The sequence below is a fragment of the Falco rusticolus genome, chromosome 11 (genome assembly GCF_015220075.1).
Source record: "Falco rusticolus isolate bFalRus1 chromosome 11, bFalRus1.pri, whole genome shotgun sequence".
Taxonomy (NCBI): Eukaryota; Metazoa; Chordata; class Aves; order Falconiformes; family Falconidae; genus Falco; species Falco rusticolus.
The window spans coordinates 28,732,232-28,759,755 of NC_051197.1; the positions used below are offsets into that span (position 1 = coordinate 28,732,232).

Below are 27,524 nucleotides of genomic sequence, written 5' to 3' on the forward strand. Positions count from 1 at the left end.
CCTGCGGGGAGCGCGCCTGACGTCACCGCCCGCAGGGGGGCGGGGGCGGGCCGGGCCACTCGAGGCCAATCGCCGCCCGCCCCAGGCTGGAGGGGGCGGGGTCTTCCGACGAAGGGGCGGGGACTGTGGGGCGGGGGCGGGGCCTGCGGGAAGGGGTGGGAGTTAGGGGCGCCCTGCGGCCGCCAACGCACCGCGGCCGAGCTCGGCTTCGAGCGGTTGGCGCTGTCGCGACAGAGTGCTGTCGTGACCGGGAGCGCTGTCCGATGCCAGGAAGCTCTGTTCGACGGTACCATTGGTGGTAGAGAACCAAGAGCCAAAGCCCCCGTCCCCGCTAGCGGGACTCAGGGACCTTCTCCCGCTCCTGCACACCGCCCCAGCCCTGTCCCACCTGCCGCGGGGATGGGGCTCAGCCCGGCAGGCACCCTCCCCGGCGGACATCGGCGTCACCATCCCCTCACCGCCACGCCAACGTGACTTATTTCCCGGCAGCTGGTAAACCCCCGTGGGCAGCCCCGGTGCCAGGCACAACAGCAACAAGCTGTGCTTCGACAGGGTACTGTCACGCACCCATGCCCCAGGGCCCATCCCAACAGCAGGTCCCCCGGGACACCTCTGGGCACAGAGGGAGCTGACCCAGCTCCGCAGTGCCACAGCACACTGAGCCCCACAGCCCTGCTTGCTGCTGTGGCACGAGGGCGGCAATGCCAAAGTCCCGGGGCAAAGAGCTTGGTGTGACTACGGCTTCCAGAAGGATCCCTGTCGGGCTTTGCCGAGGGAAAACCCTGGAGCAGCCCAGCTTGTGGCACCAGGGTGAGACCGATGTGTCGAGAGGTGGCAGTACCTGGCAGTGCCCAGCAGCAAAGGGCCAAGCAGAGAAGCTCGCTGAAATGCAGCTGAGGTCAGCCAGAGCAGGTGCCTTGAGCGTCGCCCTTCCTGACGCTTGCCGCATCACCGGCCTGGGGACAACAGTGCCGAAAGGCCCCGATGCACTGTGACATCCCACTCCGCCTGGCTAAGGGGTGCTTAGAGCACTGAGCCTGCCCCAGCAGGGTGACACCTCCGAGGGGGTGCACATGGCAGCGCGGGGAGGGGAGGATGCTTGCCCAGCCACCTTCTGCTCACGTGTGCCCTTTCAGTACCTTTGTTTCTAAGCTGAAATGCAAACTAGGGAGAGGCTTTTCCACCCGAAAAAAAATGAACTGGCACCTCAGGAAATGGGGGGGGGGGGGGGGGGGGGGGGGGATGAACATGCCAGCAATTGGAAAAAAAGTGTTGTTTAAAAATAAAATAAAACTTAAGAAATGTATTAAGCCCGATGGTTCCTTAGGAAAAAAAATAGTTTTTCAACGAGATGCTGGTTTTTAACCCCAAAGCTTCATTTTACGAGCAAAACCCTGGCCAGCTTGTCTCACACCACTGGGCAGAGACCAGGGTGCGCTCATTGCAGGAGTGAGCCCCCGCCCACCATCCCCACAGTCCACGGAGCCCCTAAATCAGCTTCCCACCATGGAGGAGGTGAATACCATCCCCTTCCACCCATCCCACCCCATCCCATCCCTTCCCCTTCTCCCCTAAATTAAGTGCTGGCTCTTAAGTGCATTAAGCACCTCCTGGGCCCCACCGCCCCTGGCCACCTGCGCTCTGCAGCCCCCTGGGGCAGAGGCTGCTGTCCCCCCCCCCCCCCGCACTGTCCCCAGCCAGCCGGCACTGCAGGAGCGTGGCTCCCAGCACACAGCAAGGCAGGTCCCTAAGGCAGATTTACGGGAGAAGTTTAGCCGGACATGTGGACAGGCAGACAGACGGACGCTGCCCCGTGGCCTCCCTGTCCCACCGCTTTGTTTTTCCCAACCTATTTCCCTAATTATTCCACCGCTGCTGGAAGTCGTCTCCGTCCCCCACTCTCCGGCTCGCTCTGATTTATCTCTCAGCCGGGATAACAGCTCCCCCCACCCCCTTCTCCTCAGGGAATTCAATTTTCATTCATTTTTCTGCTTTGCCAGATTGATCCAGCCCCCTCTGCCCTGCTCCTTCTCGTGGCAGCCGTGAGCGGGCAAAGGGAGCCGCGCAGCACCGAGCCTTCACCTCGGGGGAGCATCATGCGGCCGGGGGCTGCCACCACCAGTGTCCATGAAAAAACCCAATCCACCGACACCTTCCTCCCTGCTCGCTCTCAGCTCACCACATCTTCCCAGTAGAGCTTTCATCCTTTTCTCCCCTTGTAGTATTGCTTTGTCGCCCCCCCCCCCCTTCCTAGCGTCCATCTGTTCCTCGTGTTGGTGTTTTTTTGGTCTCTTTGGGGTTTTTAGGTTACTTTTTGGGGTTTTTTTGTCTCTTTTGGATTTGCTTTCCTCCCATTATCCTGGCATGTCAGGGCGAGAGCGTGGTGGAGGTGGGCATGAGCTGCTGGCCAGCAAACCCCCTTTGTGCCACCCAAGGTGCTGTCGGGTCCTGCTGGTGCCTGAGCGGGGGGGGGTGGGGGGGAGCTATATGTGATGGGTGGGAATTGCCATCCTCCAGGCTTTCTCCTCCTCCCAAAGCTAAAACAGAGCTGAGAGTCTGTGGTGACCAGCCTGCAGAAGGGTGAATGTCATGATTTTCATCAGGTTGTATTTCTGGGGCAGTTTGAGGGGGGCTCCGGCCCCACACAGATGCCCCTGCTCCCTCCTTGGCATTGCCTGAACCCCCTCCAGCCCTGCAGCTGGATGAACATGAGCAGCGTGTCACAAAACCCGCAGGTGAGCAGGAATGGTGTTCCCACACCTTCCTTGCCGGTATTAATTAAACAATTAAAAAGCAGGCAAACCCCAGAGCCTCTGCTGAGCTGCAGACCCAGCCCCCCTTGTGTGCCCCATCCCCAGACACGCAGGGTTTGGGGCTGGTTTGGGCAGCGTGTCACCGAAGGAGCCATCAGTGCCTTGTTCTCAGGTGACAAAGGGGTGTTCCAAGGCAGAATTGGGGTAGGGGGGCTGTAGGGAGACCCCATGTCTGGCCCATGCTTGGGGGCATGTGAGCACAGCCGTGTCCCCCATCAGTAAAGCCCGAGTGGGCTTGGAGGTGCTGGGGGAGCTCAGCCGACAGCAAGGCTCTGTGCCACCTGTGCAGTGAGTTTGCCAGGTCTCAGCCCAGCTCCCAGAGTCCCCTCGTGTGACAAAACCAGCTCCCCCAGCCCCAGGTGGGGACATCCCTATGGGGCCAAAGCTGCCACAACCACCCTTCAGTGGGGGCCACTTCACCTCTGGGCAGCACCAGCTGCAGCATGCTGAGCCCCTGTGTGCACAGCATGCCAGTAGCACACACCCCCCCCCCGCCCCCCACTTCTTAATTACCCCAATAATTAGTCATGAGCCTACCCACATACACCCCTATGGCCTGGAGCGAGAAGCCAGCAAGACCCGGGTACTCACCAGCGGCCAGAGAAATCCTCTCCCCTCGCAGGCACTGTCAAACAGGGCATTGCTAATTGTAATGGAAAATTAATCGACGTTAAGCAGACCCCCGTGATTTTATGGCCCGAGCGCTGGTGGAGGGGGGATGCCGTGGCGAAAGGCTCTCGCCTGCGCTGAGGTGGGAAAGGGAAGAGGGGCACGGCGGGAGGGGTGGGAAGGTGGCTGGGTGTGCGGGGGCCGGCCGCCGGCCTTGCGGAAAATTAAATTGCACTTGAGGATAAATTGTATTAGGGAATAGCGGCCAGCTCGCGCCAGCCTGTGGCCATTTGGGTAATTAGCCCCGGGGACACCCTGGGAAGGGGTAACCCCCATTGGGAACGGCACCTCGGGGGGCTTGGAGTGGGCTCTCCCCCACCCAGAAGAGCCCGTCCCACCCATGAGCGTGGCCGTGGATGCCCTCCCTGTGGCAGGGCTTGGGTGGGGGGCCTGCCCCCAAGTCACCATCCCAGGGGGGCGGTGTGGGGGACACCCCCCCGGGCAGCACCGAGCCCTGCAGCAGCCCCCTGCCCGCACTGCTGCCTGCCGTGGTCACTTGTGCCCCGCATTGGGGTTCCCCAGGTGCCGGCGGGGGGGATACCCCAGTGCCACAGCCCAGGAGAGCCAGGGCTGGGGGGATTGGGACGGCACCAAACAGGATTACGGAAAGTCTATTTACTGTACTCTCTTTTTTCCTGCGTGCACTGCAGCTTTAGACTGCGGGCCCGTCGGGGATGCTAATCTGGGCAGCCCTGCCCGCTGCTGCCTGCTAACCCCCTTCCGGCAGCTCCCACCCCCCAGCACTAATCCCCCCCTCCTGCTGCATCCCCCGCAATGCACCCCACTAATACACCCCCCAACCTGGGCTTCAACAGCCCCACCGAGATGTTCTGGGGCCAGGGGTAACCGCGGGCAGCCCCCCATCGCCAGCCCTGGGTGCCACGCAGGGGAGCAGCTGGTGGGGAGGGGGTGCAAGGGGGGTTATTGATGTTGGGGATAAACCCCCCAGGGAAATCAAGGAGGAGGCAGCAGGGCTGCAGCAGTGAGACCTTCCCCATCCATCACCCAGCGGCGGGCAGGAGCGGCACGCAGCTGGGGGGAGGCAGCCCCCCGCCACGCTGGGATGAGGCCACCAAGGACCCGGTTAAGTGACATGTCCAAGGCCAAGTGGGCCAGAGGTGGCAGGGCAGGGGTACCAGCCCTTCGTCCTGTGGAGGCGTGACCACGCACAGACACCGCAGGAGGAGGAATGACGGAGCAAGAAAATTTATTTCCAAGGCAGGCAAGGGAGGAAGGGCTGGAGGAACCAGAGCTCCTGGTGCTGGGGCTGCAGGGGGGCCGGCCGCCCTCCTGCCCCATCCCGCCAGCCCTCGCCTCCCACCTGGGCAAAGTGAAGATATCAAGAAAAAGGCTCCAAATCGGATTGACACCCCCCCTCCCCCTTAATAAAGTTTATTATCGGCCGGGCTCTAATCCTTTTAAATCCCCCACGCTGGGGGAAGGGCCGGGATTAGGGGAGGGCAGCATAATCCCGATGAATTTGTTACAGGGGGATTTAGGCAGCGCCGGGAGAGCAGATGGCCCCGGCCCCGGCTCTGGAAAACAACCATTTTCCTTAATGATTCCTAACAAGGATAAAAGGGCAGAGAGAATCGGGGACAGGCACAGGGGGCCCACACCCGCAGAGGTCTCCGTCCCCAGGGGGATGCGGGGATGCTCGCGTGTGAATCCCTGCTCTGGACCAGCACCGAACTGCAGCTCCGTGGCTCGTGTCAACTATTTTCCAGCTGCTTCCTGGGCCCCCCAGGCTCCCTCCCCATCACCCTGTGCCCCAGGACAAACCATGGGCCACCTCAACCGTGAGGACATGCCGGCTGTCTAGGGGGGCAGATGCATCCAGGAGCAAAAAGCAGGATAAAATGTACAATAATAACAACTGAAATTATTTCAAGGATTTAAATTAAGCCAGTGCTCTTCCTGGGGTGATGGGGGAGGCCCAAGTGGGATCAGCCAGGGGTGGGGGGACAGCAGGGAGAGGAGGTGCTGCCCCGGTGTGCCGGCACAGCAGAGACCAGCCAACACAGCGGGGCTGGCGTTGGCAAAAATAATTTATTCCACTAAGACAAGCAGAGAGTGAGCAACAGCATGGGGAGGGGTGAGGAAGCATGGGGCGGGGGGGGGGGGCCCGGTCCACATCTCAAAACAGGCGGCATACACATAAAATGCAGCTGAACCCATGCCTGCCAGGGCGCACCCGCTTTTTGGGGAGCTACACCCCCACCCTCCTGGCCTCACTAGTGGTTTGACCCCAAAGGGCTGCTCCCAGCACGGGACTGGGCTTCCTTCTTTGAAACCAGCCCAGCACTGGGGAGCTCCTGAAGGCAGCTGGGTGCTGAGACCCAAACTGCTGTCGACGTCCCAGCTCCCGCACACCCGAAACCACGGCACCATGCCCTGAGGGGGGGGGAGCTCTGACACCTCCTTCTCCCCCCCAGAAGAGCCCCCCACCCTGGGTGAGGTGACTGCTGCGAGTGGGGCAGCTCCCAGGGGGACGCACCAAACCGCTTCCCGCCGGGGGACACGATGCTGTCCTGGGGGTGTCTCTGGCTCAGCAGCCCACCCACCCTGGGGGCAGCCCCTGGCCCCCTACAACCGCTCTCAGGCCATGGGGAAGCCGGGGCGGCCTTTGCGGGAGCGGGTGCGGAGTCGGAAGAAGGTGTACATGCCCAGCAGGCACATGGAGGAGAGGAAGTAGAGAGCGACGCAGAGGCTGATGTCCAGGCGGGAAAAGCCCAAGCCGAGCACCCGCAGCCAGGGGCTCCTCCGCACACCCTCCCCAGCCTCCTCCTCCTCCCGGACCAGGACACCAGTAGCCCGCCGGTGCTCCCGACCCGCCCCGGCATCCTGGGGCAGGGCGATGGTGTCCCGCTTGCTGAGCCGCCGGCGTCGGCCGGCCGCCGCTCGCAGCGCCTGGCTCTTGAAGTGCTGCTCGCTGAAGGAGTCCAGGTCCACGATGTCCTCTCCCACCTCCCGCAGCTTGGGGTTCAGCCGCACAATGCTGGGGCGCCGCGGCTCAGGGGAGCCCAGTCGCCCCGGAGCTCTCGTCTCACCTTCTGTCTCCTTTTCCTCCTCCTCCTCCCTCTCCTCTCGAGGGCCCTCGGTGCTCAGCCTGGTGCTGATCCTCTCCCCAGCCACGGGGATGGGGTCGGCCTCAGTATAGTCCAGGTAGATGTTGGCAGGGGAGAAGTGCGCCTTGAGGAAGGTGAGCACGGCTGGCTCATCCCAGGCGTGCACCCCCCGCTCCTCCTTGTGGCACTGGGGACACATGTCCGGTGGAGGCCACTGCAGCTTGGGGAACTTGGGGTCCTCTGTATCACCTCCTGCAGGGACCCGAGCCGGTGACTGGGTTAGAGGGGACAGGCAATGCAGCCCTCCCCCTGTACCGCTATAAACACCCCAGAGCATCCAGCAGCTGGGGAGGGTGATGGGGACATTTGGAGAAGCAGTCTCGGGAGGAGGGATCCTCCAAGGGCACGTGGCGGCTTTGGGAAGCTCCTCCTGGGGAACGTGTAAGACCCAACCACATCTCCAGGGCAGTCTGAAGCTGCATGACTAGCTGCTGTCCCCTGTGATGGGGCACGATGACAACAGGATGTCCTCAGTGCTGCACCCTAATGCAGCTATTTGCCACCTCCATCCAGAAGGAGGGATGCTCCTCTACCTCCCCTCCCCTTTTCCCTTGGGAAGCCACCCCGGCTCCCCTCCTTGTGGCTCCCCTCCTTGTGGCCCCCCTTACCCGCCAGGCGAGCGTTGACCTTGTTGTGGTGGGACCAGAGCCAGAGGGCAGCCTCCTCCCGGCCAGCCACCTGGTCCATGGACTCGGCCGCCATGGCCTCGAAGTGCTGGGCACACTCCTGGCAGCCGAAGAAGTGCTGGACGTAGCAGCGCAAGGTGCCCAGCACCTCCAGTGGTAGCTCTGGGGAGAGGCAGAGGACGGGGTGGGGTGGGGGGGACGGGGGACACGGGAGAGCAAGTCAGGACCCCACAGTGCCACCACCACGGTCCCACGGCTGAGGTGGCAACCCTGTACCCCAACTCCACGGCTCGTGTCCCCCCTGCAAACCTGCCTGGTGGCACAAGGAAGAAGAGGGGAAACAAACCTTTGCCCGCACGCAGCTTCCCTGCCCGTGCCACAGCCACCTGGACACCCCCTCCCCGAGCCCCTCATCCCCTCAGGGATGCCAATACCTTTGTCAGGGCCGCTCTGGGCAGCCTGGATGGTCAGCAGGTGGAAGATGGTCCAGAGCCCACAGGGGTAGCCACGGAAGTGGGGTTCGCTGCCCTGGCAGCCCACCCAGGTCACGTTAGTGGGGAGCACAGCGGGGTGGGAGGCCTGGTGGACGGATGGACACAGCATGATGGAGCTGGCAGATAATGCAGGTTGGGGGACAAGGGCAGGGGTGAGGAAAGTGGGGGCCAGGGTCCCCGTGGGCATCTTACATCTCTGTTATTCTTCATGGCCTCCTTCAAGGCGCTGCGGGGCAGCTCGGGCTCCGTCCAGTTCCTCAGCCATCCATCCAGGGACTGCAGGTAGGTCTGCACGCAGGGGCGCCCAGGGAAGTACTGCAGGGGAGGAGAGGGGTGAGAAAACCCAGACCTTGCGATGGGAGCAGCCCACCAGCACCCCCAGCTCACCCTCACTGGGACAGGCGCTGGGCAGCACGAGCATCCTCTATGGCAGCGTGTGCTGGAGGGCAGCGCAGTCCTGGCAAGGTTTTGGTGCCCTCCCCCCGAGGGGCTGGGGGCTGCGGCATGTCCCCCCCCTCCAGCAGCGAGACCCCCGTGTCCGTGTTCAGGCTCTGAACCTCGGCCCCATCTGAGGGAGGCAAAAAGCCACTCTGACCATAAGTCAGCTCAAAGCCGATTAGCAGCCGCACTTTAAAACCGCAGACACCCCGGGGAGAGGGGGCAGCCTGCCAGTGCGTGTCACTGACCCACGGATGGACAGAGGGACAAGCAAACAAAGGAGCGTTTTGCCAAGTCTGAGCTGAGTCTCCCCAGGCCCGTGGGGAATCACACCGAAAGTCCCCGTTTCACAGGGAAATTCACCTGTGACTCGGTATTTCTGCTGGAAAACACAGTCCCCCCGGGGCTCCTTCGGCAGGAGGCTTTGCCCTGCGATTCCCTGCTTTCCAGGCACCAGTTCTTTCCGCCTTAGGATTTTTCCTCCCTCCTTGCCTTAAATACCTCTTGGGAATGGAACAGTTAAGGCTGGGACCCGCTGGCTGAGCTCCCCCAGCCTGAGCCCTGCTGGGCTGGCAGCAATCCTGGGGATGCTGCTCCGTCCCGTGGATGAGTGCGGCAACGGCAACGCCAGCTCGGCATCCTCAGGGATGCACCGGCACCCTCAGGGATGCACCGGCACCCACCCAGCACCCACCACCCACGGCTCCGGGGCCTCCTGCCCACGGTAGGGATGCAGCTTTGCCTCCTTGCTGGCTCCGGTGCCACGGATCGCTCTCGGCCAGCGAGGGGAAGGTTTGCAGGAAGAATTAAAAGCTGATCAACTAAAACCACTGCTGCTGGGGACAAGGGGAGGAAGAGCCACATGAAGCTCTTGAGCTGAGGACTTCAGATTCGTTGCACCAGAGGCTCACCTTTGGAGCACTCTGAAGGGGAGAGCAGGCAGGGGTGGGTGCAGGGGGTGTCTCACATATCAGCGAGGGCTTGTCCAAACTGAGTGTGAGACCCTGGGTAGCAAAGGAGGGAGCAAAGGCGGCAGGCATGGCCAGGCAAAGGTCTGCCAAGGAGCCTGGGCTGCAACAGGGATGGGGACAGGGCTCCTGCAACTCCAGTGGTGGAAACCTCAGCCAAACACAGCACTCCAGCACACCACAAAATTAAACTGCCCTGCTCCTGCTGGCTTAAAGCTCCTACACACCTCAGTTTCACCAAGCCCAACAGAGAAGGCAAAAGGAGACCTTAAGTTAGGCTCTTCCAGAGCTTGACTCAGAGTGGGAGTCCTTTTCCTGGATTATCAAAGGAGCCCACGGTGATCAGCTCCCCGAGCTGAGCATGCAAGTCAGGCAGATCATCATCTCTGACAGCGGGTGACAGCATCTCTTCTGAAAAGACCTACTACCTCAACACCTGCAAGCACCGATCCTGCTCTGCCCACCAATACCTGCACTCCACATCTTGCCTGAAACTCTCCAGCACCTGCTCATGGCTCCCATTGCGACTCTGGGCTGACTTTGGAGATCCAAGGGGATGGGGACAGCCCCACAGAAGCCGTGGGACACGCTGAGCACCAGGACATGGGGTTCATGTCCAAGACCGCCACGCTTCACTACCTGGGATTGCTGGGATGTGGTGGCCCGCACCCTGCCTTTGCATTTCACCTTATAAATAGCTACGTGGAGGCACAGGCAGTTCCTCTCCTGACACCAAAAGCTCCTCACCTTCACCAGTGTGGCCACGTAGCACTTGAAGGCAGCCAGCTGGGCTCCTGACAGCGTGGCAGGGCGGGCAGCCTCCACCCGCAGCGAGTAGTGCAGTGTGGACTCCAAGTCAGCCATGTACAACTTGGAGCTGGGGAGGGCAGCACAACACCATAGTCCATCAGCCCGGTAATCCACACCCGCAGGCACCCAGCCACAATTTGGGGGTTTTCCCAGGGGAAAGACACCATCCTAGCCCGTTGCCCACCCATGGCCAGGCCACCTCCTCCTCTCACAAGCCTCAGCCTCCTCCCACAGCCCCAAAATGATGAAGGTGGGGGGGGGCTGACCGGTCAGCATGCTTTGGCTGGGATGGGGTGGTCTCGTTGGAAGCGCTGACGGTTGTGTTCAGCTTGTAGGAGCCACGGGTGACGCCCGAGAGCGCGCGCAGGTAATAGGTGTAGAAGGAGCGTGCCTCCGTGTGCCTGCAAGGAAGGAGAAGCCATGAACTAGACCCTCCTCCCTCCCAAACAGCCCCTGGCCCCAAGTAGGAAGCAAAGGAGACCAAAGGCTTAGCTGGACCGGCAACTTGGACCTGGGGAATGAACGCAGGGTGGTCCGTACTCTCCCCCTGCCCTGGCAGTGGGTGTCCTGGTACGCAGCCCAGAGCAGAGCTGAGCCCCAGGCAGCTGTGCCGTGCCACCTCCAGGCCGATGTGGCCAAGGGATGGCTTGGTCACAAGCCATTTTCCCAGCTCCAGGTAGGGCTGGCAGCCCTGTTCCGTGCCCACCAGCAGCCCCTTGCCCCCTGCCAGCCTGACCAACCCAGTCACTGTCTCTCACAATTACAAAGGAAAGTGCAAAGATGGGGCACAAGGCTGGCACCCTGCCGGGGTCCCCAGAGCCACCCTGCCATCTCCCCCACTCACACTGGCAGGCGGGAGAAGGAGCCATTGCGGAGGAGCAGGTAGCCGGAGGGGAAGGTGGTGACACCGAACTTCTCCACAAGCTCCTCCTCGCTGCTCAGCACCCTCCTCACTGCCACGTTCTCGTACTGCAGCATGTCCAGCACCACCTGCAAGCCCAGTAGCCCCAGGGTCAGAAGGGAGGGCAGGGGGACTGCCAGCCCCACCGGGGATGCAGCAGGGCTATTTAGCACGCTGTGTAACACTTTGCACCTGCAAAGCAGCATGCACGCTCACCAGGGGGGCTGCTGGGAGAGGACTCCACTGCCAAAGGCACCCAGGAGTTATTGGGCACTGGGGATACAGGATTCAAGAGAAATGGGGGATAAACGCAGCTGTACTCACCTCTCTGCCCACGAAGGAATTGCTCTTCTCAAAGATCAGAGCCAGGTACTGCTCCTTGTTCCTCTGGAAGAAGGTGCGAACCTCCTCCGCACTACAAGAGAGAAGAAGATGGCAGCGGGTGCCTCAGTACCAGCCCGATGCTCTGCCCTCCTGCCTGAAAGTTCAGCCCTTGTCTGCTGGGATTTGGCAGGGGATGCCACTGCACGTTCAGCCCTACCCAGCAGGCAATTCCTCCCCGCTGAAGATTCCAACCCAATTTTCTGCTCCGGTTCACAAGCTTTGAGAAATCCTGCAAGGATTAGCTAAGGAGGCAGAAAACAAAGCACGGGCAGGGCAGGAGGGAGCTGCACAGTCACCCCGGGAAAAAGGCAGCAATGAACTTGAACTGAGGCTGTTGGTTTTTTGGCTAGGACATGAAGGCACTGGAGACCTGAAGCACGTGCTCAACCATCGCTTTGGGAAAGCCAAACGCTCCCCTGGGACAGCGGAGCAACTGCCTGTGCCTGGCAAAGACAACCCAGATCCCAATAAATTTGTACTGAACCAAGAAAACCCTTTCTCTGGGCAGGACAAAGCTGTTAACAGTAACAGCCTCACTCGCATGGCACGGCGCTGCCATGTCCCCAGCCCAGGCACCGCTTGCTCTAATTAAGGCTGACGAGCAGGTTTGTTAGGGAGATGCAACAACATGGCCTGTCTCACCTGGGCCATATAAATGGCTCTGGCCTGGCCAAGTCATCCGCGCCGACCTGGGTGATGCAGGGGCTGCTCCATGGTCACTTTTGGCTCAGGATTTCCCCAGAAACCTGCTCTCCATGGGACACAGGCCGCCACAGCCACCCCCCCATCACCCCGCCCCTACCTTGCTGGCTCCAGCGGAGGACAGGCGGGCGGCCAGGCGTCCTGGCTCTGCTCAAGGTTGGCGATGATGGCATGGCGCAGGTCCTCGACGGTGGCACTGGGATCTGCAGGGTGGCAGGATGCCAAGGGGTTAGTCCTGGGGAAGCTGCTCCCATGGCCTGAGCTGAGGGGAGCTGCCCTGAGCCGCTCCCCTGGACTCCCCGAGCTCCCAATGCATAGCGGGTGCGGGCAGCAGGGCCACTCGCACCACCTGGGGTAAATAAACCCTGTGGCTCTGAATACTCACTGGTAATCCTTATCCCATCCTCTGCTTTCTTGCTAAAAGCTCTGAAGAACTGAAAGGGAAAAAAACCCAACACGAAGGGACATTGGAATGTGTTTGGACTAGGACAGGGAAGCAGTGCAGCTCAGCGGGCAGAAGCAGAGGCTCCTCCTGGGCCAGCTCTGCCTCAGTTTCCCTGTGATGTTACAACTTGTTAACTGACACCAGCCACAGCAAAGGGAGCTCCTGGCCAAGCCCCATCTTGTGGGGCATCCTTGGAGGGGAGGGATGTAGGCAGGGGCTGGGAGCCATGTCCAGCCTAGGGCTGAGCGCTGGCAGGCAGCAGGGCAGGTGCCTCCAGGGGTCCCAGGGAGGCAGCCAGGACCTTCCCAGTCCTGCAACCCACCGTCTCCTTACTCCAGAGCTCCCACAAAGCAAGAGGAGGGTTTTTTTCCCACTCCTGGCTTCCCACAGTAGCCCTAGTGCCCATGATACAGCCCCAGCAGCGAAACCAGGTTGCATCAGACAACTGTTTGCTTTGCAGGCTGGGCCAGGCGTGCGGGCTGTTTGCAAAAGGTGTTTGGCAGGGACAGGGGATGCGAAGCAAGTGACTTCTTGGCACCACCACATCAGCACGGCTCCTTGCCCTGGGAGATGTTTCAGTCCATGTCCCACAGGCAGTGGGTGCTTGGTGAGACTCCAGGGCACAAGCCAGTCTACACAGTAAACTCTATAAGATCTGACCCCACCTTGGGCTGAGCCTGTAAATTGTAACTGAGGACGTTATCTGATGCAACGCTTATCCCCCTTGTTCTATCTCAAGCCGATCCTGGCTTTTGCTGCCTGCACCTGGGGTGCTTTGGCTTTATTGTTTGTGTTGGAGAAATGCTCTGTTTGCAGTGGGAAATACTGTGAAAGAGCATATTGACACAACTAAGAGGCCAGGCATGGGCCCAAGAGGAGGGACTGCACCTTTCCAGCTGCCGCAGGAGGCTCCCAGGAGAGCCCTGTGCTGCCTCCCGCAGCATCCCTGTGCCCTCCTCCAAAACCTGCACCTGCAGCTGCTCTCTGCCCTTCAGCAGACTTTCCCAGGCATTTCCCATCCAGGTTTCAGACTCTCCCCTCTCCTGGGAGGGATCTGGCTTCTACGTTTCACCACGAAGCAGCGTTTTGTCTTTCCCCTTCCTTGTTCCTACATCACCCAGCAGTTGGGCAGCCTGCAGCCCAGCCGCAGCTATGTTTTGGGGAAGGACAGAACAGCTCCAGCCTGTAAAGCCCCAAAGGGAATGTTTTGATGCAATAGCACCGTTCGTCTGATTGAGCAAGAGAGCGACAGGCCAACAGGCAAAGCCCAGGGAAACCAGGCAAGTACCCGGTACACACAGCCCTTACCTTCAGCGTGGGGAAGCCTGTTATCCCAAAATCGGCGCACACTTTCTGGTTGGCCTCATCAGCACAGTCGATGGCTGCCAGCATCACCGCAGGCCTCCACTCTGCAGAGACAGGATGCGGTCAGCTTAGCTCAGCCCCTCTGCAGCCCCCAAATCACCGCTCTCACCTCGCAGGAGGCCAACCGATGGTTTCCAAGCCCCACAACACCCAAAGCTACGGTCCGCGCTGGCGTTTGGTGCCCTACTTCTGGGGTGGCAGGAGCACAGGGAAAGCCGTGTGAGGCGGGACCAGGCTTCGCACACCCTGCCCTCGCCGGGGCTGGAGTGCAGGCAGCTCTGCCCGCGGCTGCCTGCCTGTCCGGTTCTGCCTGCCCAGCCTCTGCCCCAGCGGGACAAAGCTGCCAGAAGAGGAGGGACAGCTAACCGCGGCTGGGGGCGAGCAAGGAACACGGGCTCCAGCTCGTCTCACCCCAGACCAAGAGCACAATCGATAACTGAGAGGGAACAACCCAAAACCAGTATCCGGGGCACCGCGGCAGAGCCTGCCCAGGTGCCGAGCATCCGCTCCCCCTCTGCAGCTCCCACCACCACCTCCCCGGGGAGGAACAGCAGGTCCCTGGAGTAAAGTAGAAACCAAGAAAATGGGGCATGCAGGCATTTCAAGCAGCGGGATCTGAAAGCCTGTAGCAAAATGGAGATAAAAGCTCTGAAATGGCTTCTTTTTAGAGTAAGGGACAAAAGCTGGAGAGCGTCCAGCCTCTCCTTTGAGCGGGATGGGGAAGGACATGGTACCAGCACACGGATGAAGCCCATGCCACCCTCGGTAGGAGCCTGCTGGAGGTGGGGACCCACTGGGACTGTCCTGTGTTGCAGGTGACCTGCTTCCCACTGCCCTGGCACCAGTAGTACTGGGAGGGCTGGCTGCCAAGCCCTGCTGCAGGGAGCCAGGAACACTCCTAGACTCATCAGCACGTGGCACCCACAGGTCACCCCAGCATACTCCCCATCCAGCCCATTCCTGTGAAAACCCACGCGTGGGAACAGCGGTGAAGATGCCGAGTGGCGTGGGGGTGGCTTCCCTGCCCAGCCTCCACGGGCATCCCACCCGCAGTCCAGCCTGCAGAGCGGGGAGCCCTGGCGGAACCCCGGTTTGGAGAGGGGCCAGGAGAGCCGGCATTCCCCCGCAGGGCCTGGGCACGCACCCCATTCCTCACATCCTGCCCCATGGGGGAGCACTGACGGCATCCCCTGGGAGGGACGGAATCCCCTGGGAGGGACGGGATGTCTGCCCCGGCCAGTGCCCTGACTCACCTGGCAGCGACCGCGCTCTATCAATTAACGCAGTAACAGGGAGAAGCCGTGGGCACCCCAGGGTGCTGAGGGAGGCAGGATGAGCCCCGGCGGGGCAAGGAGCTTGGCAGCAGGGCATGCAGGTCCCCAGGCGGGGCTGAGCACCAGCCAGGCCAGGCACCAAGGTCAAAGCCAGGAACAAACCAGCTGGGATCAGCCTGGCCGCAGCGCCCTGCCAGCACCACGGAGGAGTGGGGCTAAGGGAGGGTCTGGGGGTGGCAGCAGGACCCCCAGTGCCTGAGGCAGGCTCAGGTTGAGCTTCTCCCAAGCAAAGGGGGCTCCAAGGATGCTGCTAAGCCATGCCTGGTCATGGTGGGGGGGGGGGCGCCTGGGCCTTCCTAGCAGGCTGAAACTTCAGGGGGGGCTGGGGCACAGGGGGCTTCAGGGGGGCTGGTGGAAGGGAGGGCACAGAGAGCTGAATGATGCGGGTGGGGAGGGTGCATTGGGGATGCGCAGGTGCCGACAGGACCAGGGATGCGGGACCAGGGATGCAGGGAGGACTGAAGAGCACTGACGGGGATGACGACGACACAACAAAAGGACAGCGATGCAGGAGGGATTTCAGAGCACTGCAGGGGCACAGGGAAGATTTAGGGGTGCTGACAGGAGAGCAGACAGGGATGCAGGGGGGATTTAAGGGTGCTGGTGAGGACACGGGGGCAGAGACATGAAGGATTAAATGGGGTGCTGATAGGAGAAGCCAGAAACGGGGGTACGGGGGGGCCCACGCGCAGCAGATGAAGGACACAGGGAGGGTTTCGGGGTGCCGGCAGGGCAGGCAGAGACGCGGGGAAGGGGCAGCGGGGCACAGGGCCGAACTCACCGCGGAGGTCGTGGGCCAGGGCCCGCCATGTGGGCGCGAAGTGGACGCAGTGCCCGCACCAGGAGGCGAAGAACTCGACGGCCCAGGCGCTGGGGGAGCCCAGTAGCCGCCCCTCCGCCCCCGGCCCCAGCAGCTCCAGCGGGTCAGCGGGCGAGTACAGCTGGCGGGACCGCGCCCCCGGCAGCGCCAGCGCCAGCACCAGCGCCAGCACCGCCGGCCACCAGCCGCCCCCCCCGCCGCCCCCCCGCGCCCGCCGCCGCCGCCACATCGCCCGCCAGGCCGCCCGCCGCCGCCCGCCGCCTTTAGGGCCGCCCGCACGCCCCGCCCACCGAGGGGCGGGCAGGGGGCGGGGCCGAGGCCGCCCGCAGAGCGGCGCCCCCTGTCGGGCGCACAGCGCCGCTCCCCCGCAGCGCCCCCGCGTAACAGTGGGGACGCCCCGGGCTTCCCCCGCGGCGTGATGCGGGGGGCGGCCGCAGCGCCACCCGTCCACGGGAGCGCGGGGGGCGTCAAGCCACCGACCGCCCATAAAGCGCTGAAGGGCGGCGGCGGCTGGCTGAGGCCCCAGAGCCACCATTACGCCCCCCCCGAGAGAGCCGCCAGCCGGGGGGGCAGCAGGGTGGGACGCCCCGATGTCAGCCGGTGTCACCGGGCAGCGCCTGCCGGGATACCCCGCAGGCCACGGGGACCCCAGAGGCCTCACCCCAACCCTGCCAGCGATACGCCACAAAGGTACCCAGTGAGGCCCCCAAAATCCAGCTCTTCCACCCCAAAACCTCAGTGCTCTGCCCGGGCAGCCCCACATCCCGGCCCTGCCACCGCTCATGTTCCTATGTCACCGGTTGCCAGACACAGAAGGTGCCCGCTGCCCAGGAGCCCGGGCACCCACGGCGGGGGGGGCAGGGCCCTGAAACCAGCCCCCACCCCACCCCCACCCCCGGGGCCAGGTCCCCGGCACTGGGGTGCCCATGGCTGCTGTGGGCTGGCTGCTGGCTCGGTCCCCGGGCAGGCCATTAGCCACCCTGCGCCCCACCTAGGTATTTGATGCAGACTTGCCATGCTAGAAAAACAAGCCTGCCACTGCCAAGCCTTGAGGTGGCGGGAAGGGGGGAGGCAGGACCCCCCCGCAGGGCACAGCTCCGGGGTGCTGCAGGGCTCCCCGACAGCTCAGCCTGGGGGGACAGAGCCCGTCGGACACAACATTTGTGGGATCGCTGCCACGCATCATCCGCGCGTCCCAGCTGGTGCAAATGGGGCAGAGGATGGCTGCCCCAGCCCTGCCCGCTGTAATTAAATGCTTAAGGGATTATCACACCTTGCTGTCCAACCGGGCGGGAAGAGGCACAGCCCGGCCGCCAGCGCTGCTCTGAAGGTGGTCCCTGCCGTCCCCACCGCCCCTGACCCTGCCACAACGTGTCTTCATCCAGCTGGTGATTAAAAGACAAAAAATCCCTGTGTTTAAGGATGTTCATCACCGTTATTTTACCCTGGGCTAAAGTCCTTATTTTAAGGGCTCGTCAGCTTGATTAGTTTATCACAGCAAAGGGGAGGCGCTCAGCACCGGCATAATTGCCAGCATCCTCCCCATCCAGCTCACCCCTCCCTCCCAGGGTGCCCAAATTCCTTGAATCCTTGCAAAAGCGCCATCTTAACCCAAAGGGAGACCAACCAGAGCCCGCTCCCTGGGGCTCGGGCTCCTTCCGAGGTGAGCCATGCCATTGCTCATCCGCCAAAGCCCTGGGGTGAGGATGCTCCTGCTTCCGGCTGCTCCGGGACAGCCAGGGCTGCGGGTGCCACCAATGGCCCTGCTGCCATGCTGGCATTCCCAGTCCCCACACCTCCCCAGGGAACAGCCTTCTGCAGCGGCAGGGTGTGGGGCTTTCCAGGCACGGGCTTGCCCAGAAAACCTTTTTTCCTTATAACATTGCTGCGAAGCAAGAGATGGGGCTTTTCTTCCATCTCAAACTGGGAAGAGCCAGATTTTTACTGCAGAATGCCCCGAGACAGAGCACGGGCACGGAAAGCCGAAGATGAAGCAGACATTTTCAAGCAACCCATTTTAAGATGGATTTGAGAATAACTAAGATGAATTAGGGGGAAAAAAAAAAAAAAGGCAAGAAGCTGTGTAAGTCTAGGGAGGTTTTAGAAATGCCCTCCCAGTGCTGCCTGCCCTATCGTCCACTCTTGCTTTGCACCCCCTCGCTGCTAGCAGAACCTGCGGGCAGCAAAGTACAGGGGCTGGGGGCTGGATGTCCCTAATGCCTGGCTGCTGAGCCCCCAGCCCGCCCCAGAGCCCATCTTTTAGGCACTTGTGGCACCTTTAGGAACCTCCGTGGTTTTCAGTTGCGCCGCACAGCAACGCCTTCAGCACCCACCTTGGGATCCTTAACTTTGGGAAGAGTTGTGCTTCATGCCTACGTAGCAAGGCCACAGGCTAAGGACCACTGCAGGCGTTCCCATGCCAGACAAGGTCCCCAAGCAGCAGCTGAGCGGTGGCTTTAGCTCATTAAGCTCATCAGCTCTCAAATCTCCTTTCCCAGACCAGCAGCCAAAAGGAATCTCCTTGAAGTCAATGAGGTGTGGGCAACACCAGCAGGCTGAGAGCCTCAAAGGCCGCCAAGATCTTCCCAAAATTATTTAAGCCCTGCAGAACTTGTTTTGTGCACCCAAAATGGATCATTTTCACAGACACAAAGGGTTACCCTGACTACTCTGTGCTGGGTTAGAGACAAGGCGAGGAAAGAGCGGTTGGGGTTTTATGTATTCAGCCCTTGAAGTGCTGGAAAGGAATGCACTTCAGAAAATGAAGAAAAGCTTTTACTGTCCTTTTTTTAAAAGCATGAATCTGACTGCAAAACACCGAGCTCAAAATGGTCAGGTAAGCTGATCCCAGACCTTCTCACTTCCCTTTAGTTGTGAAGGTTCCAGGACAGGGAGATCCTGAAATGGACTTTCTTCCTTGAAAATTAAAGAACACGTTCCTACCTAATTGTGTGATTCCAGGAACTGACTCCAAGAAAAACACGCAACCAATGCAAGACTCATGATACAATCATGGCAACCCCGTCACCCGGCCCTGGCATTTCAGAGGCTGTTCAGAGAAGTTTACATGCAACTCCCCCGTGAGCGTTTCAGAAATACCAGTTGCAGAGGAGGCTTGACCATTTCCCTCTCCTTCCAGTCACAAGATGGGACTGATGGACTCAGTGAAGCCCTCCTCAATCTGGAGCACAGCACCGCTTAAAGTGTGGTCTTCCTCCAAATAAAAGAAAAAAACTCATTTCCCCGATCAGCATCTTCAAACAGCCTCAGAGGGTGAGTGAGAATTGTGTCCCCTGCCACCTCCCAGCCAGCTCAAGTCAGCTGGAACGCTCCAGTCCAGGTGGCACTTTTCCACTGGTGGCACTAGTCACACCTCCTTTGAGACACAGTTTCAGACAAGACCTTCGGCAGCACCTGCACGATAAACCTGCCAGCTTCCGTGGCTCTGCCGAGACAGGGAGTAACACGCGGAATGGATGTGAACCCCAGCTGCTTCCCACACCCTGCATCAGCTCTTCGGGCTGACACCTATGAAGACCAGGAAAGCCCCTTGTAGCCCCCCTGGGAGCTGGGAATTGCTGACTACACGAGACAGGCTTAGCTGGATACAGTTGGTTTCTACCTTTCAAGCCCAACTAGCCTGTAATGACAACAGGCATGAAAGAAAATCTGGGGTGCATTCTCAGGATGTGATGAATGTGTTCACGTAGTTTGTGTCTGCAGACAGAGACTACAGCAGTACCAGCCCCTTTCTGCTACTCACCCTCTGCTGATTCATCCCTGCTCGGGAGAGCAGGCAGTCACAGCAGTGACGCTGTCCTTGCTCTGTTCGGGGGTACCTGGGGGGACTGGGAGGAACTGCTGCTGTCTTTGGTATGTCTGGGTAGGAAACGTTTTACCCGCAAATTTAAGATCTACTTAAAGTCATAAATCATCATCGTGACCCAGGATACACAGAGCAGATGTTTTCCACTCCAGCTCATCTGCCCAGCTTCCAGGAGCAGATCAGAGGAGGCCACACCGCCCAGATTTGCCACATCACTATTTGGCAGCTGGTTTAATTGCAGCGCATGAAACTGAGAATGCCACACGGATGACAACGGAGCACTCCTCTCTTGCTGTGACAGTAGTCCCGCAACATAAGCAAGGGCTCACCTACCAAGGACTGGTGTGCCCAGCCGCAGGTTCACTGAGCAGCACTGGCTCCATCACCTCTGCAGAGTAGTGCAGCGGGACATGGACACTGTACCAGGCTCCTTGGTGAGCCCCTCAAGCCAAGCAACATGAAGGATAGGATCCCCTGCAGCCACCTTTATTTTTCTGGAATAAAAGCAAATAAAATCCCTGGGACAGCCCCCCAGGGCTGGCATTAATTCCACCTCCAGCAAACTCACAGACAAAGCCCTAGATTTCATGGGGCAGTGACAGACGAGGGAGTCTGCAAGACAAAGCCACCTGAAACCAACATCGGAGCCCAAGGGACACAGCAGGTCTTGCACCGCTGGAGCAAAGGGCTAGAAAACCAGGGCCAAGAGAAACATTCAGAGCAGGAACCAACCAGATCTGCTCCAGGCCATCCTCACACAGCACACTTGGCTGGCAAAAGAAGGCATTTTCGCCCCAAGTGCCCTCCCTATGCCCTGCTCCTACCCAACCCTCACCCTCCTGAATTGAGCTGCTGCCCCGACAGTTCTATCCTCCTCCATTTCCCCAAATTTCTGCAGAATCTTATTCAGGAGGAGGCAGGAAGGAGCAGGGCTGAGGCTATGGGTTTTGTTTGCTCCAGTCTGCAGACCTTGCAGGGTGCCTCTCCCTCCCCCCCCCCCCCCCCTCCCGACAGGACCCGCATCCTGGAGAGCGCCCTGTGCTTTCAAACTCTATTACATCTCATCTGCATTCCGGCCCACCAACGGCCCGTGCTCTGGGCTGGGTGCCAGCGGCTGGGCAGCCCCCCTCCTCTCCTTCCTGTACGCTGATGAGAGCCGCTGGTGTTCAGCAGCTCCCCACAGGCTCCTTTTCTTCTGAGGGCTGGCTTAACGAGAGCCTGGACATTGCAGAAGCCCTTGTGCTAGACAGGGAGCAGCGATGTCTGGAGCAGAGTCAACATTTCAAGTGCTCCAGAGCTCTGCCAGGCATTTTAGGAGCGGTGAGGCACCTGGGAGCAGGTGGCACCCAGGCAGGGAGGCACCAACACAGCCCCACTCGATGCACCGTGCCAGCAGAAAGGCGGCTGCCTGATGTTGCCCAACCCGGGAGTTTCACCAGGTCCACGGGTGAAATGGCTGTTGAAGGCAACTGCGCTCCGAGGGTTCTGGGAAGAGTTGCACAAACACCACCGTAGAAAGTCAGTGCCAAAGTGAAGCAACATAGATTTGCAAATGAGGAAATTAGAGCCTTCACCAAGCTGATTAGTGGCCATCCCGGGCAAGGACAGCAGTAGCAATGCAGCAGTTTGCTGTGTCACTCACCAGGGCACTGTGGCAACGTTCCCACTGCTCCAGCCGTTTTAAAGCAAAGCCAGTTCTTTAGCCAGGGTAGCACAGATGAATTGCTCTATTTTCAACGCGCAATGTACTCTAAGCCACTTCCAGGGATGGATGCAAGTAGATTGCTGTCCAAAAATACAGGACTCTGGGAGTAAAATCGCTGCAGGGTGAGGAAAGCAATGACACGGATGCTGTCCTGCTGCTTGGTAATGAGAGCGCAGAGGCTGCAGCACCACTCTGTCTCGGCTCTTTGGACATCAAACGGCCCACCGCCGCGCTTTGGCCAGTTCAGCCCCGAGCTCAGAGGGCTGTGACGCGCTTCTCCATCTGTACAAGGGCTGTGGATAGCGTTCCCGGCACTCTCCACTGAGGACTACCACTGCACACTGGCACCACCGGACTGCAGCAAAGCTGCTTCCATAATGTAAGTCCAAGCGCAGCAAGTCCTTCTCCATGATGAGGTACCTCTGTTAAGGAAAAGCAAAGAACAAACAAACTGCTCAGCACAGAGCAACACCTTTGCAATGGTTTTGTTCACACAGGTTCCCTCCCATTTAACGCATACGCCTCTCCCAGGCAGAGAAGAGTGGTGAGGATCCTCCAAGCTGGAAAGACCAGCACTGGGTTTTGTAGACATCTGTAGTAAATGGAAAGCAAAGCCTATTCTGCTGGGCTGTACCTTAATAAATGGCACCAAAACAGAGCAGAGGTGCAGGAGCAGCAGCTGCTGTAGGCATTGAGGAGGCCCCATAAACACACGTGCTTCTGGCCTTACACATTTCATGCTGCCATGCATTTGCCATGTGCCCGCACACCTGTGGTTTGGCACTGCAAGTGTTCAGCTGTCCTCTTACACAGCTCCGGGACCTTTCACATGTTAAAGTGAGGTTGGGTGGTTGGTTTGTTTTCTTCTCCTGGAAAGGAAACAGCAAAGATTTAGGAATGTTCCACCAATACATACAGTTTCCAGGCAGCAACGCCTGCCCCCTCAGTGAAGAAGTGATCGGTGCCGGTAACAGCAGCTCTACAGAGCTGTAACAATTTACAAGCCTAATGGAGGAATCCAAAACAAGACCGAGGCTCTGAAGAATTTAATTCCAAAACTGTTGCTTAGCATAAAGATAGTTCCACCCCCAAACGGTATAAACAGTGAGTTTTTAAAACCTATTTTAACCAAACTTGCGCAAGGAGTAATTTTTCTCCTGCAGACGATGCAGCGTGCTCCTGCAATGATTACGCAATGCTATTTTATGTTTTGCTTTTGTCAACATTCACCTTTAACAGTAAGGAAATTCTAATAATGTCATGGTTATAATTAAGGCAACTCTAATGGGATTTTGTGGACTGTGATTGGCATCCCAAGTACAGCATCAGACAGAAAGGGGAATGTACAAGGGACAAATCTCCAGGACACTGTCAGAATTTTTGCAACCATTTGGGTAATTATAAAACTCCATTTTATAAAGAACTAGGAAACAAGATTAATTTATAAATCAGTTTATTTACAGATTTTGTTCTCTTAAAGTACATTTCAGTTACCAAAGATATTTACACTGGTGTACACAGGGACTACCCTGGTTATTTTACAGTTCTTAATTACAAAAAAACCCCCAAACCCTTCCGCACCCTTGGGTCTGTCTACTGTGCAAAGCTGCTCTGGATGTGAACGTTAGCTGAAACTGGCCCAAAAACCAAGTTACCAGGTTATTTACACATACACAGTAAACGGGTTTCTTTTCAGCATCTCCACAACACAGTACACAGGGAGATGGAGCCTCCCAAAAGGCGGCTTTGCAAGTGTATATCAAAAGGCTCTGCAAAGTCAAGGAAAAAACTAGTAAATGCAAGTTAATTACAGTATTTCTTTCATCTGTATATAATTTTGCATTTAATGTTTAAATTACAAATAAGTTCAATAGTTTGCTTTTCTCCATTTTAGTTGATTTGTAAACACTTCAGATGCACTAAATACCTTATAAGATTCAACTGTTTCTCTGCTGAAAAGTACTTTATTTTCCTAATATTATTAAGGTAGCTAAGGGATATGAAAATCAGAACTGCACGCAGTTCCTCGCAGAATAGTCACTTAAAAGGTCTCTATCACTGTGCTACTGAAGATCTTCTGCAGGTACACACTAATTCAAGTATTGCAAAAAGCTAAGGCCACTTTTTCAAGAAAGGAAAGTGAACAAGATGGGATTTTTCAATCCCTCATTCCACCTTGTGAGCAACAAGCCTTTTCTGAAAGGCAGAAATACTGATATTCCACAGCTCGGCTCAGGGAGCATCCTGCTGAGAGAGAGGTACTTGCGCTCCTTGTCCTCACAAGCCTGGGCTTTCCCACCTGGCACCGAGATCCCTCCCCAGTGATGACAGCCACAGCCCTAAACAGCTTACGGGCCTCAGAAAAAACGTCTCAGCCTTGAATCTTCTAACGTGGTTGCACCAAGATTACCAGGACCCAGGAATATAATCTTGTTCTTACAGTGAGAAGGCTGGGGAGAGGAAACTGAGAATTCAGCCTCTGTTTGTGAGGCTCCAGGCTTCCCCATACCTCCTCGTTACAAGCTGAAACCCAGACAGACCATTGCTTCATTGCTGTAATCATCAGTCCACAAGTACTCGAGACACTCCAGGTTTTGAGTATGCACTCAACTCAAAGCAACACAACTCAACACACTCTGAGGTACTGAGAAGATATTCACGTATGTTCAAGTCTTTTTAGGGTTGCTCCTAGCAAGGATTGCCTCCAAAAATAAATGGGGACGTTTGCAAAGGAACGAAGCCATTACTTTGGCTCAGCTTCCTTGTGCCCAAACAGCTGTAAAAATAGTTACTACTTCTGTTGAGGGTACTAAACTAGTGCTATCCAAACCAGCAAGACAACAGGCGTATGACGTCCGATGGTCCCTGGTACCTTGGCAGGCCAACCATACAACCTTCTCCTTGCTGGTGGACAGACCAGAAAAGCCATGCCAGCCCTGCAAAACAGCCAAAAAGCCTCGGGGGCGCAGGGCAACCTTCTTAACATCAGCCACAGAACCTACAGAACAGAAACTAACTTTGTTTCTCAGATACTCCAGCTACAAACCTACGCTGCAGGTTTCTGCCTTCTTTCTGTAATTGCTACCTATAAAAATAGCAATCCTTGCTATTGAAAAAGATACACCCAGGAAAGGGAGTCTGAGGTGGTGACCCAATCAGTGACACCATGCTGGTTAAATGCAGCAGCTTTAATTTGCTTCTTTCTTAAGCATTCAACAGTTTCCTGGTTCAGCATCGTAACATTTTACGTGGACAAGTGAATCACTGAGGAAAAAAAGCTGAACAATGCTTCACCGAGACCATTTGACTTCCAGCCAGCCAGAAGGGCCACGACTGCAGGACAAATGCGCATGTGCCTGCTGGAGGTGTTCCTATACACCATTACCTCCTCCTTGTCCTTCTACTCATTAAGCTCCCATGAATATGGCTCACCATTAACTCACAAGTGAGGTGCTGGCAATACTACATCTGAGAATCTGCATGGACCTCTGACAAATCCAACATTTCCCAGTGCTCTCCCTGAAGAATTACCAGCTGTGTGTCGTTGTGCAAAATGCAAATATTCCAACGATACCTTTAAAAAAAAAAAAAAAAAGGTGGAAAAGAGAAAACAAAATGGAGCAGTAGCAGAGGTATGCATAGCAGGAAGCCCAAGAACCAAGCAGATAACGAAATGGTAAAGATCTCCCCGCCACGCCTGTTGTGGGCCGCAGAATCTTTGGGGCACCTGTGAGGGCTTCAAAGCGTCTTTCTGCACTCTGGTGTGTCTGAAGAATCTGACTCTCCTCCGGGTCTTGTCCCAGGTTAACAAGCAGGGACATCCACTATTAAGGCATCAACGTTCAACCCCAGATTGTCTGCATTCCTCCAACAAAAACACAGGAATGGGATGGACAGGTTAAGAATGAGCACTCAGCAGAAGGACACCGCAGTTGAACCCAGCACCAAATCAACCACGTAACAGCTGCCCATGGCCTAGAATTTCTGGCAAAGGAAGGAAACAGATGGAGCAGGGAAGTTTCACATCATTTTTCAGCACAGCCCTCTCAACTCTCCATTGTCTCTGAACTAAGCGTGGTGAAGCTCCACTCCTAGTCCTGCATTTGCATCCCACCCCTGGTCACTGAGGTTTGGTTCTTTCTTACTTTCCCTGCCCCATACCTGCCTCAAGAAGCTGCAAGTTTTGTGCAAAGAATACAGGGCTCTGGAATTTTCCAGAACAGATGCTTTCTCAAGTTCGGCTGTCTCAAAACATAAGACAGGTCAGCCAGCGGCACAGGACGCTCTCCTATAGCCCACTTAATAAATTATCTGAAAATAAATAAAAACCCCACAAGCAGAAAACATGCAGACAGTCAAGCACTGGACACCGCTTTCTTTGGTGAATACACTCTGTTCTCTAAATTGTTCAAGTAACAGCTTCTCCCAATGTATTAGGTGACAGTAATGGCGGAAGCTGAGGGATTGAAGGCCAAATTTTTGTGAGGAAACGTTTTCCATTCCTGCATGTCTCATGTCTCCATGCCTGAGAAAATCCTGAGTATCCATTATCTGGGAGCAGCTGGTGCTCCAGGAAGAGAAGTGCTACACAGTAGGAGGAAAGTTGTGCACGGGCTCATCTTTCACACTTGACATTAGGCGGCCTTTATCTTGCTCCACCTCGGGACTGAAGCAAGTTACATATGAAAAGCAGCAAGAATTCTTTACTTGAATGCAGAAAGCAACATCATCCGATTTCCCCGGACTGGCTGGCACCATACTTGATACCACACCACAGAAGAAAGCTGAAAACCAACTTCACAAAGAAGGGAATTAAACGGGCTCTGGAGCAGAAGAAACTGATGCACATTGTTAGGGCTGCAGGAGAAGAGGTGTTAAGATTGTAACACTGTTCAGTACAGTAAGTCTCCATTTATGACTAAAACCTGACCAAACTGTTTCTTCTCCGAATTACTCACATTTCTAAAGACAAGTCAAGTACTGATGGCTAACAGCCATTCCAGCAAAACAGCCAACAGCCCAACTTAACCCAGCCCTCTCAGAGACAAGCTGAACATGGCAAAGCCCCAGGCCAGGGCCCCAGACAGCTGCTGACAGTTATGTGGCATAACTGCATTGGCACACGAACAGTCTTGAGCATTCTGCAATACAGCCTCGAGTGAGGGATCAGCTTGTTCCAAACAATAAATCCGGTGCGAGGTCTCTAGTGGCAGCCGACACAGATCCAGGTTCCTTTAATCACATCTGAACTGCCTTTAAACCCAATGTGTGCAAGTCCAGCAGCAGCGCTCGCAGGGTGGAGAGTACATCGGGAGTCACAAAGGCCCGTGACTCAGTGGTTACACAGCTGTAATTTTTTTCAGCACTGTCAGACAAGCAGTAATCGCCGCTGTTTCTCATTTATCTGGTTCAGTACATCAACAGTGTCTCTGATTAAGGCCTCGAAGATCCCATCTGCCAACTGCATCTTTACAGACAGTTCATCCTCATCGTAGTTCACCCACTGCGCTTCTTCCTCATGAAGTTCCTGCACCTTGGAGGGTGAAAAGGAAAAGACAATACAAGCATTACAATTCTGTTGCTCTAGGATAACATCCTCTGCAAAGTTCCAGAAAGAGTCCAGAACAGCGTGCATCTGCCAACAACCTATCTGTCTTTGTAAGAGATTACAGGAAACGCTTGGAATAGCAAAATGAACACCAATCTATTTGAACCAGGCTAAATGTTCACTGTTTGAGTGTTTTCCACCTTTCACCGTAGTATCCATTTTAAAGGATTTCATATTACTGCACAAGTGTTACACATGAAAGAACTCAGCTAATGGGATACCCTTGGCCAAGAGCAGAAGCTCCATTTAAAAAGTCCCAAATTATGTATTTGCAAGAAGCTGATTCCATGCAGCTTAAACTGGGCAGAAATCATGCAAAAGCCTTGAACAGGGGAAGGAGAAAAAGAAAAGACTATACTGCTGTTCCATTTATTTGAATAAGAATTAGAAAATCTAAAGGAAATAACTAACTTCTCCAGTTCAGTATAGGAAGACAAAACACCGGCAAGTGTTGAATGATAGTATTACACTCATTCGCAGAGAATACT

At 57.2% G+C, this 27,524-nt stretch overlaps 2 protein-coding genes across 9 annotated transcripts in view; both read right to left on the reverse strand.

The window, feature by feature from the left end:
* Positions 1-5,512: 5,512 nt before the first annotated feature.
* On the reverse strand, positions 5,513-24,952 carry QSOX1 (quiescin sulfhydryl oxidase 1). 2 transcript variants are annotated; one of them, XM_037403511.1, is made up of 14 exons: positions 24,861-24,952; positions 22,063-22,297; positions 21,366-21,850; positions 13,687-13,787; positions 12,319-12,367; positions 12,034-12,136; positions 11,172-11,262; positions 10,791-10,936; positions 10,213-10,347; positions 9,884-10,013; positions 7,923-8,045; positions 7,671-7,815; positions 7,219-7,398; positions 5,513-6,802 (listed from the first exon to the last, which is right to left on the reverse strand). In XM_037403511.1, the coding sequence occupies exons 4-14, from the start codon at positions 13,768-13,770 to the stop codon at positions 6,081-6,083; spliced, it is 1,908 nt and encodes a 635-aa protein (XP_037259408.1). In that variant the 5' UTR covers positions 13,771-13,787; positions 21,366-21,850; positions 22,063-22,297; positions 24,861-24,952; the 3' UTR covers positions 5,513-6,080. The 2 variants fall into 2 exon arrangements, with proteins under 2 accessions (XP_037259408.1, XP_037259407.1); XM_037403510.1 differs by lacking the exons at positions 21,366-21,850; positions 22,063-22,297; positions 24,861-24,952 and adding an exon at positions 15,859-16,153.
* CEP350 (centrosomal protein 350) overlaps positions 22,865-27,524 on the reverse strand; it is a 76,301-nt gene continuing 71,641 nt past the window's right edge. For all 7 annotated transcript variants that reach the window (XM_037403507.1, XM_037403504.1, XM_037403505.1 and 4 more), the window contains one exon: positions 22,865-26,961. In XM_037403507.1, the coding sequence (XP_037259404.1) occupies positions 26,797-26,961 (165 nt within the window). In that variant the 3' untranslated portion in view covers positions 22,865-26,796. The remainder of the gene's footprint in view (positions 26,962-27,524) is intronic.

Coding starts and splice junctions, on each gene's coding strand:
- QSOX1 (XM_037403510.1), bottom strand. CDS start 16,126: ATGTGGCGGCGGCGGCGGGCGCGGGGGGGCGGCGGGGGGGGCGGCTGG. Junction 13,788..15,858: donor CCTGGCCCACGACCTCCGCG/GTGAGTTCGGCC, acceptor CTGTCTCTGCAG/AGTGGAGGCCTGCGGTGATG. Junction 6,803..7,218: donor GGTCAACGCTCGCCTGGCGG/GTAAGGGGGGCC, acceptor GGGTCCCTGCAG/GAGGTGATACAGAGGACCCC.